Source organism: Notolepis coatsorum (genome assembly GCF_963971535.1).
Source record: "Notolepis coatsorum genome assembly, chromosome: 2".
In the NCBI taxonomy this organism is placed as follows: Eukaryota; Metazoa; Chordata; class Actinopteri; order Aulopiformes; family Paralepididae; genus Notolepis; species Notolepis coatsorum.
The window spans coordinates 34,247,736-34,262,843 of record NC_140166.1 but is presented as its reverse complement, the minus strand read 5'-3'; the positions used below and the strand labels follow the sequence as shown (position 1 = coordinate 34,262,843).

At 46.5% G+C, this 15,108-nt stretch overlaps 1 protein-coding gene across 4 annotated transcripts in view; it reads left to right on the top strand.

Moving 5' to 3' along the window:
• camsap1b (calmodulin regulated spectrin-associated protein 1b) overlaps positions 1 to 15,108 on the top strand; it is a 164,755-nt gene that overhangs the window by 138,777 nt on the left and 10,870 nt on the right. For 2 of the 4 annotated variants that reach the window (XM_084308965.1, XM_084308964.1), the window contains exons 7-12: positions 806 to 945; positions 1,492 to 1,588; positions 3,178 to 3,313; positions 9,462 to 9,547; positions 11,957 to 12,041; positions 12,202 to 14,491. In XM_084308965.1, the coding sequence (XP_084165091.1) occupies positions 806 to 945; positions 1,492 to 1,588; positions 3,178 to 3,313; positions 9,462 to 9,547; positions 11,957 to 12,041; positions 12,202 to 14,491 (2,834 nt within the window). Of the gene's footprint in view, positions 1 to 805; positions 946 to 1,446; positions 1,589 to 3,177; positions 3,314 to 9,461; positions 9,548 to 11,956; positions 12,042 to 12,201; positions 14,492 to 15,108 lie in introns of all 4 variants that reach the window. The other 2 variants (XM_084308963.1, XM_084308962.1) reach the window with 1 other exon arrangement.

The following is a 15,108-nucleotide window of genomic DNA, read 5'->3' as shown; positions in this document are numbered from 1 at the left end:
CACTACTGCCCTGACCTCATGCAGCTTGAAGGTACACACACTACTGCCCTGACCTCATGAAGCTTGAAGGTACACACACTACTGCCCTGACCTCATGAATCTTGAAGGTACACACACTACTGCCCTGACCTCATGAAGCTTGAAGGTACACACACTACTGCCCTGACCTCATGAAGCTTGAAGGTACACACACTACTGCCCTGACCTCATGAAGCTTGAAGGTACACACACTACTGCCCTGACCTCATGAAGCTTGAAGGTACACACACTACTGCCCTGACCTCATGAAGCTTGAAGGTACACACACTACTGCCCTGACCTCATGAAGCTTGAAGGTACACACACTACTGCCCTGACCTCATGCAGCTTGAAGGTACACACACTACTGCCCTGACCTCATGCAGCTTGAAGGTACACGCGCGCGCGCGCACACACACACACACACATTACTGCCTTGACCTCATGAAGCTTGAAAGTACACACACACACACATTACTGCCTTGACCTCATGAAGCTTGAAAGTACACACACACACACACACACACACACACACACACACACACACACACTACTGCCCTGACCGCATGGAGCGATACGGTACACAAACACATGGACAGATACACTCGCATGCGCACACACACACACTCTGACATGTTAAATTTGATATCCCGGTGTGATGCTATTCTGGTCTGGTTGAGCGTGGCTCACTGCTGCCAGTCAACCGTGACATTTGTCCTCACCAAGTCAATGAGTTTGAGTCCTCATGCTTCCCTCCCTCTCTCCCTCCCTCTCTCCCGCTGCTCAGATATATGCCTGAAGGAGGTGACGTCCATCGCTGACAGCCTGTACAACATCCAGCTGCTGAAGGAGTTTGCCAACGAGTACCTGAACAGGTGCTTCTACCTGACCACGGAGGACATGCTCTACTCACCGCTGGTGCTCAAGGTACCCCAAGTGTGGATATAACGTCTTCACAAGTAGCTCACATATTTGAGCATTTCTAGGCAGTTTACCAGAAAAAGGGTCAGGGTGGAGTTCCCTCAAATATTCCAGGAGTATATACTGCATTTAAAGAATAACTACAACACATGGTCATTGTGCTGCCCTAGTGGTTGATATTCTCACCCTGCTGCACACTGCCCCGCCCCAATCGGTGATGTCAGAGTACCTCATTTTCTTCCTAGATGGACTTTGCTGACATACCCACCATGGGTAGAATGTGCAGCACAGTGCAACTATCAACCACTAGGTCAGTAAAATGACCATGTGTTTAGTTACTCAGGAAACGACATCCACAGAAAGTCCTCTAACGTGTTGCCTGTCCTCTCTTTGCAGCACAGTGTGGTGGTGTTGATCTCTGAGAGGCCTTTAATATGTTGCCGGTTCTCTCTATGCAGCACAATGTGATGGTGTTGATCACAGAGTCCTCCTGTCCTCTCTATGCAGCATAATGTGATGGTGTTGATCAGAGTCCTCCTGTCCTCTATGCAGCACAATGTGATGGTGTTGATCGCCGAGCTCTTCTGGTGGTTCGAGATGGTCAAGCCAGAGTTTGTGCAGCCCAGGGACCCCGACGAGTTCAAAGATGGTACAGTAGCAACAGAACATCTCACTTCATTGGTACCACCAAAAATGTTCTTCAGGAATGTTTAGATTTAATAAAAAATTCTGAGATTAATGACCATGCTTTTCTTTTTCATGATTTTATATAGCCTAAGAAATAGTTACTTATACAGTTTGTATGAATGGTTTTCCTCAGGCTTTTAAGTAAGTGTTTACAACAACGCACAAGCCAGCCTCTTTCTTTTATACTTTTTTCATATTGTCTAACGCAGTGGTTCTCAACCTTTTTACACCAAGTACCACCTGAGAACGTAGCTGGCTCTCGAAGTACAACCATATGACCGACGTTAAAATACTATTCTATTCAGTCTATTCGGCTATGCACAGTTCACGCAGGAGGCAAATGTATTCCTAATACCATTATTTATTGTTAACTTTTGTCAGACACAGCCACAATGTACAAAGGGGTAGCACTAGAACTAGCAAACTCTTCCACACAACTCATACAATGCAAGGGGCATTGAGAACATAATAACTAACATTCTCACATAGCAAGTGAGAAAATTAAGAACTGTATTTCAGCAAATGTACTTAATTCTCTCACTCACTCACTCACTCACTCACTCACTCACTCACTCACTCACTCACTCACTCACTCACTCACTCACTCACTCACTCACTCACTCACACACTCACACACTCACACACTCACACAGCAAGTGTCGCATCACATAAGCAGGGCCGGACTGGGGAAATAATTCAGGCTGGGAAATATAGTGTGAAATATAGCCCCAGTCAGGCCACTTTCTAAGTGGGGGTCCCCCCCCAGGAATTATTTTGTTACAAAGACTTAATTTCCTGCATTCTGGTGCAGGCATTTTTAAATTTGTACCCTTTAAATGCCAGTGTTTGTGATGGGCATCAAAAATTATTGTTAAAAAAAAAGAAAAAAAAACATATTCAATACATTTTTTAATTGTAACCCTTTAAATGCCAGTTTGTGTGATGGCATCACAAATTATTGTTAAAAAAAACACAAAGTTTAATATTTTCAATATATCAAATGCAAAGTACATTTTTCTGGGGGGGATTATTACAGGCTAGGCATGTGTCAATGATTAGCAACAACACAGATTTTGATGGGTTTTTTGTAATGTCAGATTTAACAACTCTTTTCAGAAAAGTGGGAGTATTTCATTTTTTATCTGACATTACAAAAAAAAATCGAAAAATAAAAATGGTTATGATCAGAGCTTAAGTTGAATAAAAGATTTATGACTGTTTAGACTGCATTACTCTGTCACAGTGATCTCCTGGTTGTTCCCCACTTAGGTTATCTAACTATCGCGCCGCCGCAACTAGAAACACTGGCCTGCTTCTAAGTTCAGTAGCCTGACTGCAATTTTTTTTATATAGCACCTTAAAAGATTAGAAATGTTCATGTCTACAGTATGCCAAGTTAATCAGATTGCCTATCGGGTTATATACTAATTAAACCTTCCCTACACAAAAATGCCATTCTCCATCCCAAACTAAATTATGTTGTCATGAAATCCATCCGTAGTCTGTCCTTCCTATTTTGATGGACCCCTCCCTCCTGCACTCCTCTCCCAGCCCGAGCCACGGCTCAGCCCAAGAGCACCTGCCCGTCTGTGCCCATCTCCAACGCCACCAAGCGCAGCTTCCTGGTCAGCCCTGGCACGGCCGAGCCCCCGGGCGTCGGCCCCGAAGCCTGTAACTCTGACCCTCTGTAAGTCTCCTCGCACACACAACACCATCCGTACCAGTCGGTCAGCCCGCTTCCTGCTCCAAGGATGGGCACATCAATGCAATTTGTGTTATTTTTCACTTATGTCGTGCTACGTCCTCTACTTTTAATCCCTCTATCTTCTCCTTTAGATTCAGATTCCTTTATTGTCACGTCATTCAGTACCTTACAGCAAAGAGAGTGAAATTCACTTCGTTGTGGTTCCTCGACCGTAGCAGCATCCAATATAAATAAAAATACCAGCAAGATGACTATATACAGTTCTAAAAAAAAAAAAAATTTGCGGATGTAGATATTATACTATATCAAATTTAAATAAGGCGCAGTGGGCAAGGCGCTTGCCACTAACGCAGGAGATGCTGGGTTCGAGCTCAGCTCTCGGCGTTGCTACCAGCTTGGCTGGTCGTTCATACTAATACAATTGGCAGTATTAGGGGGTGGGAAGCTGGCTGGTGGGTGGGGATCGGACGTTGTGGACAGCGACTCCTACAGGTCGGTTGGTGCGCCTGCGCAGCAGAATCAGGAAGCAACAGGGGCGGCGTGTCCCTCCCATGCAGACCCTCGCCGCTGAGAGATTGCGCTGTGCAGGTGAAAAGATGCGACGGATGCCTCCTTGTGTACCGGAGGGGACACGTGATGCAAGGCTTCGTCCACATTGCAGCCGACCTGTGGGAGGCATGGCCTAACGACGTTCGAGAGAGGGGAGGGGTATAATTGGACAATATACGAAATTGGGGAATGGAGAAAAATAAAAAATTTGGAGAAAAAGTAGATAAAAAAAATTATAATTTAATAACAAAATGGCTAGCAGCAGCAACAGTGTTTCTCCAGTGTAGTCCGGGGGGGGGGGGGGGGGGGGACTAAAAGTAACACTCTAAAAAGCACCGGGCTAGACAGACTCTTGCATTGCTCGTGTGCATGTCTCTCTCTGTGTCAGTGCCTGTGTGGGAGGGTGAAAGGTCATGTGGGATTACGTGGGGGCTGTTGTTCTCATGGGAATGACAGTGGTTGTGCTGATCCTGATGGATACCTGTGAAAAGAATAGCGGTCGACCGATATGGGTTTTTCAATGGCCGATATTTAGAGAGCAGGGTGGCCAATATTTAAAGAGCAGAGTGGCTGATATTTAGAGAGCAGGGTGGCCAATATTTAGAGAGCAGGGTGGCCGATATTTAGAGAGCAGGGTGGCTGATATTTAGAGAGCAGGGTGGCTGATATTTAAAGAGCAGCGTGGCTGATATTTAGAGAGCAGCGTGGCTGATATTTAGAGAGCAGGGTGGCCGATATTTAGAGAGCAGGGTGGCTGATATTTAGAGAGCAGGGTGGTCGATATTTAGAGAGCAGGGTGGCTGATATTTAGAGAGCAGGGTGGTCGATATTTAGAGAGCAGGGTGGCTGATATTTAGAGAGCAGGGTGGTCGATATTTAGAGAGCAGGGTGGCTGATATTTAGAGAGCATGGTGGCCGATATTTAGAGAGCAGGGTGGCTGATATTTAAAGAGCAGGGTGGCTGATATTTAAAGAGCAGGGTGGCCGATATTTAGAGAGCAGCGTGGCTGATATTTAGAGAGCAGGGTGGCTGATATTTAGAGAGCAGGGTGGCTGATATTTAGAGAGCAGCGTGGCTGATATTTAGAGAGCAGGGTGGCAGATATTTAGAGAGCAGGGTGGCTGATATTTAGAGAGCAGGGTGGCAGATATTTAGAGAGCAGCATGGCTGATATTTAGAGAGCAGGGTGGCCGATATTTAGAGAGCAGGGTGGCAGATATTTAGAGAGCAGCGTGGCTGATATTTAGAGAGCAGCGTGGCTGATATTTAGAGAGCAGGGTGGCTGATATTTAGAGAGCAGGGTGGCCGATATTTAGAGAGCAGGGTGGCTGATATTTAGAGAGCAGGGTGGCTGATATTTAGAGAGCAGGGTGGCTGATATTTAGAGAGCAGGGTGGCAGATATTTAGAGAGCAGGGTGGCTGATATTTAGAGAGCAGTGTGGCAGATATTTAGAGAGCAGCGTGGCTGATATTTAGAGAGCAGTGTGGCAGATATTTAGAGAGCAGGGTGGCAGATATTTAGAGAGCAGCGTGGCTGATATTTAGAGAGCAGGGTGGCTGATATTTAGAGAGCAGGGTGGCTGATATTTAGAGAGCAGCGTGGCTGATATTTAGAGAGCAGCGTGGCTGATATTTAGAGAGCAGGGTGGCTGATATTTAGAGAGCAGCGTGGCTGATATTTAGAGAGCAGGGTGGCTGATATTTAGAGAGCAGCGTGGCTGATATTTAGAGAGCAGGGTGGCCGATCGCCAATATATAATTAAACGTATGTTATTAAGAGCGTCCAATTAATATTGAGCTTTGGAAGCTAAGAATTTAAGCCTTACATCTTAGAATGGCAAAATTGACTAGAAAAAAAATTTACACTGTCTGTAGACTTTTATTACACCGATGTGTCTAGACTTTTATTACACCGATGTGTCTGTAGACTTTTATTACACCAATGTGTCTGTAGACTTTTATTACACCGATGTGTCTAGACTTTTATTACACCGATGTGTCTAGACTTTTATTACACCGATGTGTCTGTAGACCTTTATTACACCGATGTGTCTAGACTTTTATTACACTGATGTGTCTAGACGTTTATTACACCGATGTGTCTAGACTTTTATTACACTGATGTGTCTAGACCTTTATTACACCGATGTGTCTGTAGACTTTTATTACACCGATGTGTCTCTAGACCTTTATTACACTGATGTGTCTAGACCTTTATTACACCGATGTGTCTGTAGACTTTTATTACACCGATGTGTCTGTAGACTTTTATTACACCGATGTGTCTCTAGACTTTTATTACACCGATGTGTCTCTAGACCTTTATTACACCGATGTGTCTCTAGACCTTTATTACACCGATGTGTCTGTAGACCTTTATTACACCGATGGGTCTGTAGACCTTTATTACACCGATGTGTCTGTAGACCTTTATTACACCGATGTGTCTGTAGACCTTTATTACACCAATGTGTCTGTAGACCTTTATTACACCAATGTGTCTCTAGACCTTTATTACACCGATGTGTCTCTAGACCTTTATTACACCGATGGGTCTGTAGACCTTTATTACACCGATGTGTCTGTAGACTTTTATTACACCGATGTGTCTGTAGACCTTTATTACACCGATGTGTCTGTAGACTTTTATTACACCGATGGGTCTGTAGACCTTTATTACACCGATGGGTCTGTAGACCTTTATTACACCGATGTGTCTGTAGACCTTTATTACACCGATGGGTCTGTAGACCTTTATTACACCGATGGGTCTGTAGACCTTTATTACACCGATGTGTCTGTAGACCTTTATTACACCGATGTGTCTCTAGACCTTTATTACACCGATGTGTCTGTAGACTTTTATTACACCGATGTGTCTGTAGACTTTTATTACACCGATGTTTCTGTTGACCTTTATTACACTGATGTGTCTGTAGACTTTTATTACACCGATGTTTATGTAGACTTTTATTACACTGATGTGTGTGTAGACTTTTATTACACCGATGTAGATTTATTGGTCAATGCCGATTTATCTCAAAATGTCAAATATCGGCCGACCCGCCACAGACCCACCACAGACTCGCTACAGACTTGACCCAGTGGGTTAAGTTGTTGTGTGTTGCTGATTCCTGATGTTTGTGGTTTAGAGAGCAGGGTGGCCAATATTTAGAGAGCAGGGTGGCCGATATTTAGAGAGCAGGGTGACTGATATTTAGAGAGCAGGGTGGCTGATATTTAGAGAGCAGGGTGGCCGATATTTAGAGAGCAGGGTGGCTGATATTTAGAGAGCAGGGTGGCCGATATTTAAAGAGCAGCGTGGCTGATATTTAGAGAGCAGGGTGGCCGATATTTAGAGAGCAGGGTGGCTGATATTTAGAGAGCAGGGTGGTCGATATTTAGAGAGCAGGGTGGCTGATATTTAGAGAGCAGGGTGGTCGATATTTAGAGAGCAGGGTGGCTGATATTTAGAGAGCAGGGTGGTCGATATTTAGAGAGCAGGGTGGCTGATATTTAGAGAGCAGGGTGGCTGATATTTAGAGAGCAGGGTGGCTGATATTTAGAGAGCATGGTGGCCGATATTTAGAGAGCAGGGTGGCTGATATTTAAAGAGCAGGGTGGCTGATATTTAAAGAGCAGGGTGGCCGATATTTAGAGAGCAGCGTGGCTGATATTTAGAGAGCAGTGTGGCTGATATTTAGAGAGCAGGGTGGCTGATATTTAGAGAGCAGCGTGGCTGATATTTAGAGAGCAGGGTGGCAGATATTTAGAGAGCAGGGTGGCTGATATTTAGAGAGCAGGGTGGCTGATATTTAGAGAGCAGGGTGGCTGATATTTAGAGAGCAGGGTGGCTGATATTTAGAGAGCAGGGTGGCTGATATTTAGAGAGCAGGGTGGCAGATATTTAGAGAGCAGGGTGGCTGATATTTAGAGAGCAGGGTGGCAGATATTTAGAGAGCAGCGTGGCTGATATTTAGAGAGCAGTGTGGCAGATATTTAGAGAGCAGGGTGGCAGATATTTAGAGAGCAGCGTGGCTGATATTTAGAGAGCAGGGTGGCTGATATTTAGAGAGCAGGGTGGCTGATATTTAGAGAGCAGCGTGGCTGATATTTAGAGAGCAGTGTGGCTGATATTTAGAGAGCAGGGTGGCTGATATTTAGAGAGCAGCGTGGCTGATATTTAGAGAGCAGGGTGGCTGATATTTAGAGAGCAGCGTGGCTGATATTTAGAGAGCAGGGTGGCCGATCGCCAATATATAATTAAACGTATGTTATTAAGAGCGTCCAATTAATATTGAGCTTTGGAAGCTAAGAATTTAAGCCTTACATCTTAGAATGGCAAAATTGACTAGAAAAAAAATGTACACTGTCTGTAGACTTTTCTTACACCGATGTGTCTAGACTTTTATTACACCGATGTGTCTGTAGACTTTTATTACACCAATGTGTCTGTAGACTTTTATTACACCGATGTGTCAGTAGACCTTTATTACACCGATGTGTCTGTAGACCTTTATTACACCGATGTGTCTAGACTTTTATTACACCGATGTGTCTAGACTTTTATTACACCGATGTGTCTGTAGACCTTTATTACACCGATGTGTCTAGACTTTTATTACACTGATGTGTCTAGACGTTTATTACACCGATGTGTCTAGACTTTTATTACACTGATGTGTCTAGACCTTTATTACACCGATGTGTCTGTAGACTTTTATTACACCGATGTGTCTCTAGACCTTTATTACACCGATGTGTCTCTAGACCTTTATTACACCGATGTGTCTCTAGACCTTTATTACACCGATGTGTCTCTAGACCTTTATTACACCGATGTGTCTCTAGACCTTTATTACACCGATGTGTCTGTAGACCTTTATTACACCGATGTGTCTCTAGACCTTTATTACACCGATGTGTCTCTAGACCTTTATTACACCGATGTGTCTGTAGACCTTTATTACACCGATGTGTCTGTAGACCTTTATTACACCGATGTGTCTGTAGACCTTTATTACACCAATGTGTCTGTAGACCTTTATTACACCGATGTGTCTCTAGACCTTTATTACACCGATGGGTCTGTAGACCTTTATTACACCGATGTGTCTCTAGACCTTTATTACACCGATGGGTCTGTAGACCTTTATTACACCGATGTGTCTGTAGACTTTTATTACACCAATGTGTCTCTAGACCTTTATTACACCGATGTGTCTCTAGACCTTTATTACACCGATGTGTCTCTAGACCTTTATTACACCGATGTGTCTGTAGACTTTTATTACACCGATGTGTCTGTAGACTTTTATTACACCGATGTTTCTGTTGACCTTTATTACACTGATGTGTCTGTAGACTTTTATTACACCGATGTTTATGTAGACTTTTATTACACTGATGTGTGTGTAGACTTTTATTACACCGATGTAGATTTATTGGTCGATGCCGATTTATCTCAAAATGTCAAATATCGGCCGACCCGCCACAGACCCACCACAGACTCGCTACAGACTTGACCCAGTGGGTTAAGTTGTTGTGTGTTGCTGATTCCTGATGTTTGTGGTTTTCAGTAAAGGAGGCCCGTCGTTCAGCCCCTCCCACCCCCTGCTGCCCCTGAGGCAGAGGCAACAGAAGCAGCAAGGAGAGGACCGTGCGGGTAAGAAGATTCAAGATGAAGATTACTTTATTTGTCCCTCGGGAGGTTTGTCTTTGACATAAAGGCTGCCACATAGAAAATACATGCAGCACTGTGGCGCAGTGGTCAGCACTGTTACCTCACAGCATGAAGGTCCTGGGTTCAAACCCCAGCAGTGGTCAGCACTATTACCTCACATCATGAAGGTCCTGGGTTCAAACCCCAGCAGTGGTCAGCACTGTTACCGCACAGCATGAAGGTCCTGGGTTCAAACCCCAGCAGTGGTCAGCACTGTTACCTGACAGAATGATGGTCCTGGGTTCAAACCCCAGCAGTGGTCAGCACTGTTAACTCACAGCAAGAATGTCCTGGGTTGAAACCCCAGCAGTGGTCAGCACTGTTACCTCGCAGCAAGAAGGTCCTGGGTTCAAACCCCAGCAGTGGTCAGCACTGTTACCTCACAGCAAGAAGGTCCTGGGTTCAAACCCCAGCAGTGGTCAGCACTGTTACCTCACATCATGAAGGTCCTGGGTTCAAACCCCAGCAGTGGTCAGCACTGTTACCTCACATCATGAAGGTCCTGGGTTTTGTGTGGAGTTTGCATGTTATCCCTGTGTTGGCGTGTGTTTCTTCCAGGTACTCTGTTTTCCCACCAAAAGACATGCATGCTAGGTTTCCTGCCACTGCCCTTGACCAAGGTGTTACCATTACAATTGGAATTAGTCCCCTGACACCGCACTGTGTAGCCACTGCTCCTTAATAGTTAGGATGGGTCAAATGCAGAGGATACATTTTCCCAAGATGACTAAAGGTACAACTTAACTTAACATAGTACAGACAAGTGCAGACATGAAGTGCATTCAAATATTCAAATATAACACAGCCCCTCATTTCCCACCCTCCTTATGTCCTGAGTTTAGGAGATTCACTCTTAAACCCTTCAGCCTTTTTCCTGAATAACCTTCACACATTTCTCAAAATAGGTCAGGACTTTGGTTTCTTAGTACTGTCAGATGACTTATACTCACATCTGCAGCTTGTAAGAACAAAATGACATATCACATATGTGACTCTGCACCGTCTAACCCGCCTTGTTAAGGAGCTCACAATTCCTCCGAAAATGGCAAAATGTTGCGTAATTCAGAAATAGATCCGTCTCCTTATTTACAAAACGTAAACCATAAATATGTTAATTGTTATTAGTGCTGTCAGGCGATAACAAAATGTAATCTAATTAATTACAGGATTTGTAATGAATTAATCTAATTAATCGCATTTTAATCGCATAACCATTTTAGGCCTGATATTTTATATTCTATAATCATATTTCAAATTGCATGTGTCCGGATGGCAGAATTCAGTACTGTATCTACAAAACCTTCTGTTTAATCATCTTCCCTTTATTCATTTGCTTAGATTTTTCAGGTCTGGTAAATTTTAGCATGGTGTTATTCACAGTAAAATAAATAAAAAAAAGTTAGTAAATGTTTATTCTACATTCTTATGGAATGAATGAGATTAAAAAAAAAATATTAAGAATTTTGAGTTAATTTTCATAATGTGTAATTAATTAATCAAATTAACGCGAAAAACTGACAGCCCTAATTATTATTAGATAGTCCGGCTGTATTATTTCCCAAACTGTGAAAATACTTGTTTTGTCAGAGGGGAGTAGCTAAGTACTTTCGTTCTCAAGTTGATAAGGAGACTGATTTTCTGAATTTCAAAGCACTCAAAATTGCCAATATCAACATTTCGACCTATTTCTTTTTTTTATCAAACTTTCTCCCCATTTTCAATTTTTCTCCCATCCCAATTTCGTATTTCCAATGCTTCCCTCCCCTGTCTTGAACGTTGCTGGACTATGCCTCCCACTGGTCGGCTGTAGTGAGGATAGAAGCCTTGCATCACGCGTCCCCTCCGGTACACGAGGAGGCAGCCTGTCGCATCTTTTCACCGCAGCAGCTCAAACTCTGTTGCGAGGAGTAACGCGTGGGAGGCTCACGCTGCCCCCGACACTTCCTGTTTCCGCCGCACCGGCGTCACCCAACCGACCTGTAGGAGTCGCTGTCCACAACGTCCAATTCCCACCCACCGGCTTTCCCACCCTCTAACACTGCCAATTGTGTTAGTATGACGGCCGGCCAAGCCGGTAGCAACGCCGAGAGCTGGGCTCGATACCAGCATCTCCTGCGTTAGTGGCGAGCGCCTTGCCCACTGCGCCACTCAGCCGCCCCCAATTTCGACCTATTTCTGAATTAAGTTGCAGAGTCACACATATGTAGTGCCAGTGACATATTTGACTGGTTCTGTTTGGGGCAAGTTCACTTTTGTTTTCAGTATACCGCCACCTTAAATGTTTTGATTATCAGCCGCTGTTGTATTTTGTGTTTGAGTTCTTTGATTGACTGGTGTTCTGTTTCTGCTCAGGTCTGAGAAACCGCTCCAACTCCCTGACTCAGGTGGAGGGACAACCCAGAGCCTCGGTTGTTGCCTGGCCTGACAAAAGGCAGAGGTAATAACAACAATAATACTATGATCCATTTGGGATTTATTGTAATACTTTGGTCATCATAATAAACAAATAAATCAATGTAATGCTTTGGTGCCATTCTCATTGATGCTATATATATTAATCAATGTATGTAAATATTCCATATGCTATCTCTCTCCAGACCCATGTCCACGCTGAACCCCTATGTGTTCCACCCGGCCACTGACAGCGATGCTGACATGGCCTCTGGTGACAGTGTGAGCCTCGCCCGCTCCATCAGCAAGGACAGCCTGGCCTCCAACGTGGCTAACGTCACCCCCAAACACCAGACCCCTGGACTCCAACATCCGCAGGCCGCCACGCGCAAAGTCAACGGACATGGCCTGCTGAACGCTGTCAACCTGGAGGAGGAGACTCCGATGGCCCTGGAGGACGAGGAGGAGACACAGGTGGCCCTGGAGGACGAGACACCGGTGGCCCTGGCGAGGACCGGCGCTCCTCTTGTCCCCAAGCAGGGCGACGCCACACAAGCAGCTGCGGCGGCTGGACCCAAACCTGCACCAGATAGCTTTTATCTAGAACCACTGATGCCTGCCATGCTAAGACCGGCCAAAGAGAAGTCTGTAAGCCTGAACAAGGAGGAGGAGAGCGGCGAGGTGCCCCAATCTTCAGGGAAGGGGCCTCTCAGACGAGGAGACACTCCCATAGCGGCAGCCCGCAGGAAAGCCCCCCCCAACCCCAACCGCACATTTTCCACTCCCCCCAGGGAGGACTTTGACCTGGCGATGGCTTCCTCCCTGGACCAGGCGTCTTTCATGCCGCTGGTCACCAGAGAACCAGCCCGGGGCTTCTTCCTCCACTCTGACTCTGAGGAACAGAAGCCCGACCTGGACCTGGAGGACGTGGACGAGGAGGACGAGGATTTGGACGAGGCTCTCACCACCAAGGACCCCAGCCGGACTAGGAAACCCTTTGATGATGAAGACGAGGAAGAGGAGTCGGCTAAGCTTCAGGAGGACATGAATGTGAAGGAGCACGGCGATAAAGACAAAGACGCGGATGGTGGCAGCGATCGCTCCAGCCCCTGCCTCAGCACCCACTCCCAGGCCAGCAGCATTGCCAGCGGCAGCGTGCGCATGACCTCCTTCGCGGAGCGAAAAGCCCACCAACAGCGACTCGGCAGCAACCACGACCTGCACTCCAGCGCCTCCAGTTCCCAGAGGACCACGCCGGATGGCTCGGAGTGCAGCGGGCCCCTGGCCTCCTCCTGGAGGCTCAAGCGGGACCATAGCCCCTCCTCGCCGCTGGGAGGGGGCATTCGTGTGGGCCACGGTGGCGGAGGTGCTAACATACTGGCCTCAGAGCTGGTCCAGCTCCACATGCAGCTGGAGGAGAAGCGGCGAGCCATCGAGCACCAGAAGAAGAAGATGGAGGTTCTGTCGGCCAGGCAGAGGCAGAAACTGGGCAAGGCCGCTTTCTTGCATATTGTCAAGAAGGGTGGCAGTAAGAGTGCGACGCTGCCCGGCCCTCTCAAGGCCGACTACTCCAAAGAGGAGCTCAAAGGGGAGAAAGGAGCGGCTTCCAAGGATGATTTGTGTGTAGATGCCCTGAGGGGGGACAAAGAGGCGGAAGCCGCCGTCACACCAGGTGCCTTAGAGTCGGACAAGAAGGGCAGCAGCGGAAGCTTCTACCTCGAGGAGGAGCTCGACCTGAACGAGTGCAACCGCTCCATCGAGCTGCTGAACGAGGCCATCGGCAGCATCCAGCAGCAGATGATGCAGCTGTCGCTCCAGCAGGACATGCTGATGAAACAGAATGTACAGTCCCCCCCCGGTGGACCACCGCTCCCCACCGCCGACGAGACCAATGACTCTAAGATGCGGTCCGCCCTTCACTTTGTGGAGACCACGGGTGGCGCCCCGACCAGGAAGCCCCCCAAGCTCAGCTCAGCCCGAGGCTCCAGATCCAAACCCTCTGACCTGAAGATCACCAAGGAGCAGAGCCGGCAGGGCTCCAGGACCGTCACCCCCACCCAGAACCTGGAGACCCTACCCCACCTGGGGGGTCGCTCCCCTAGGGCCGAGCAGCCCGACACGGCCAGCCCCAGAACGGCCACGGCCAGAGAGACGATCGACAAGCCGGGAGCCGGCCACCATCGGAGCGCCACCTTCCGGCTTCATGACGAGGCCAACATGCGCCAGCCGACCCGCGTGGACCCGACCGCTGTGGTCGCTCCAGAAGTGTCCTTTGACCAGTGCCTGTCCAGCACCATGAATGAGTCTGAGCTGAACTCCTCTGACGGTTCAGGGAAAGAGAATGTGCCCTCGGAAGAGACGCATCGCAGCAAATCCATTCTGATCGAGGTGGACATGTCTGACCTCAAGGCAGCTGACCAAGACGAGGGCGGCCAGGACGGCACCACCGAGGGGGAGGACGGGGAGCAGAAGTCTGGCATGGGTTTCTTCTTCAAGGTAACGTTTCTGAACAGAAAGGACATTGTTAGGATGACTATGTAGTGTTGATGGGTTTGAAGGACAGTATCGGTAGAACTTTACGCTCTCACTGGTGTTTGGTTCCAGAGATCAGTCTCCTGGATTATATTTCTAACTTCATCAAGAACAACTTGCAGAAACACACAGCTTGCTTGAGTCGATTTCTGAAGAATTATTGTATTTAATGAATATTTCAAATTTTACTTTAAAATGCTAGTACTAGCATGTTGTATTGGATATTATACAACAGCATGCAAATTTCTCGATTCTGATTGGCTGAAACAGTCATTTTACACGTGTTTATTCTTGACAATTCCACGCTGCTGGCCCAGGACCCGCCCACAACCGAATCACATCACATCACATCACTCCGCCGGATCACAAGATGCCGGACAATAATTTAACAAATGGATATGTTGATAACGACTAAACGACTAAATATCAAGCGATTCTGTCACAGCGAATGGCTTAGTCCTTTAAACAATGTTGGATGATGTAATTGATGGGTCTTGAATCATTGTGTAACAAAAGAAAAATCGCGGATTGATTGATTGATTAATTTCCAATTTTTTTTTCAATTTCTTTTTCTGCAGCCC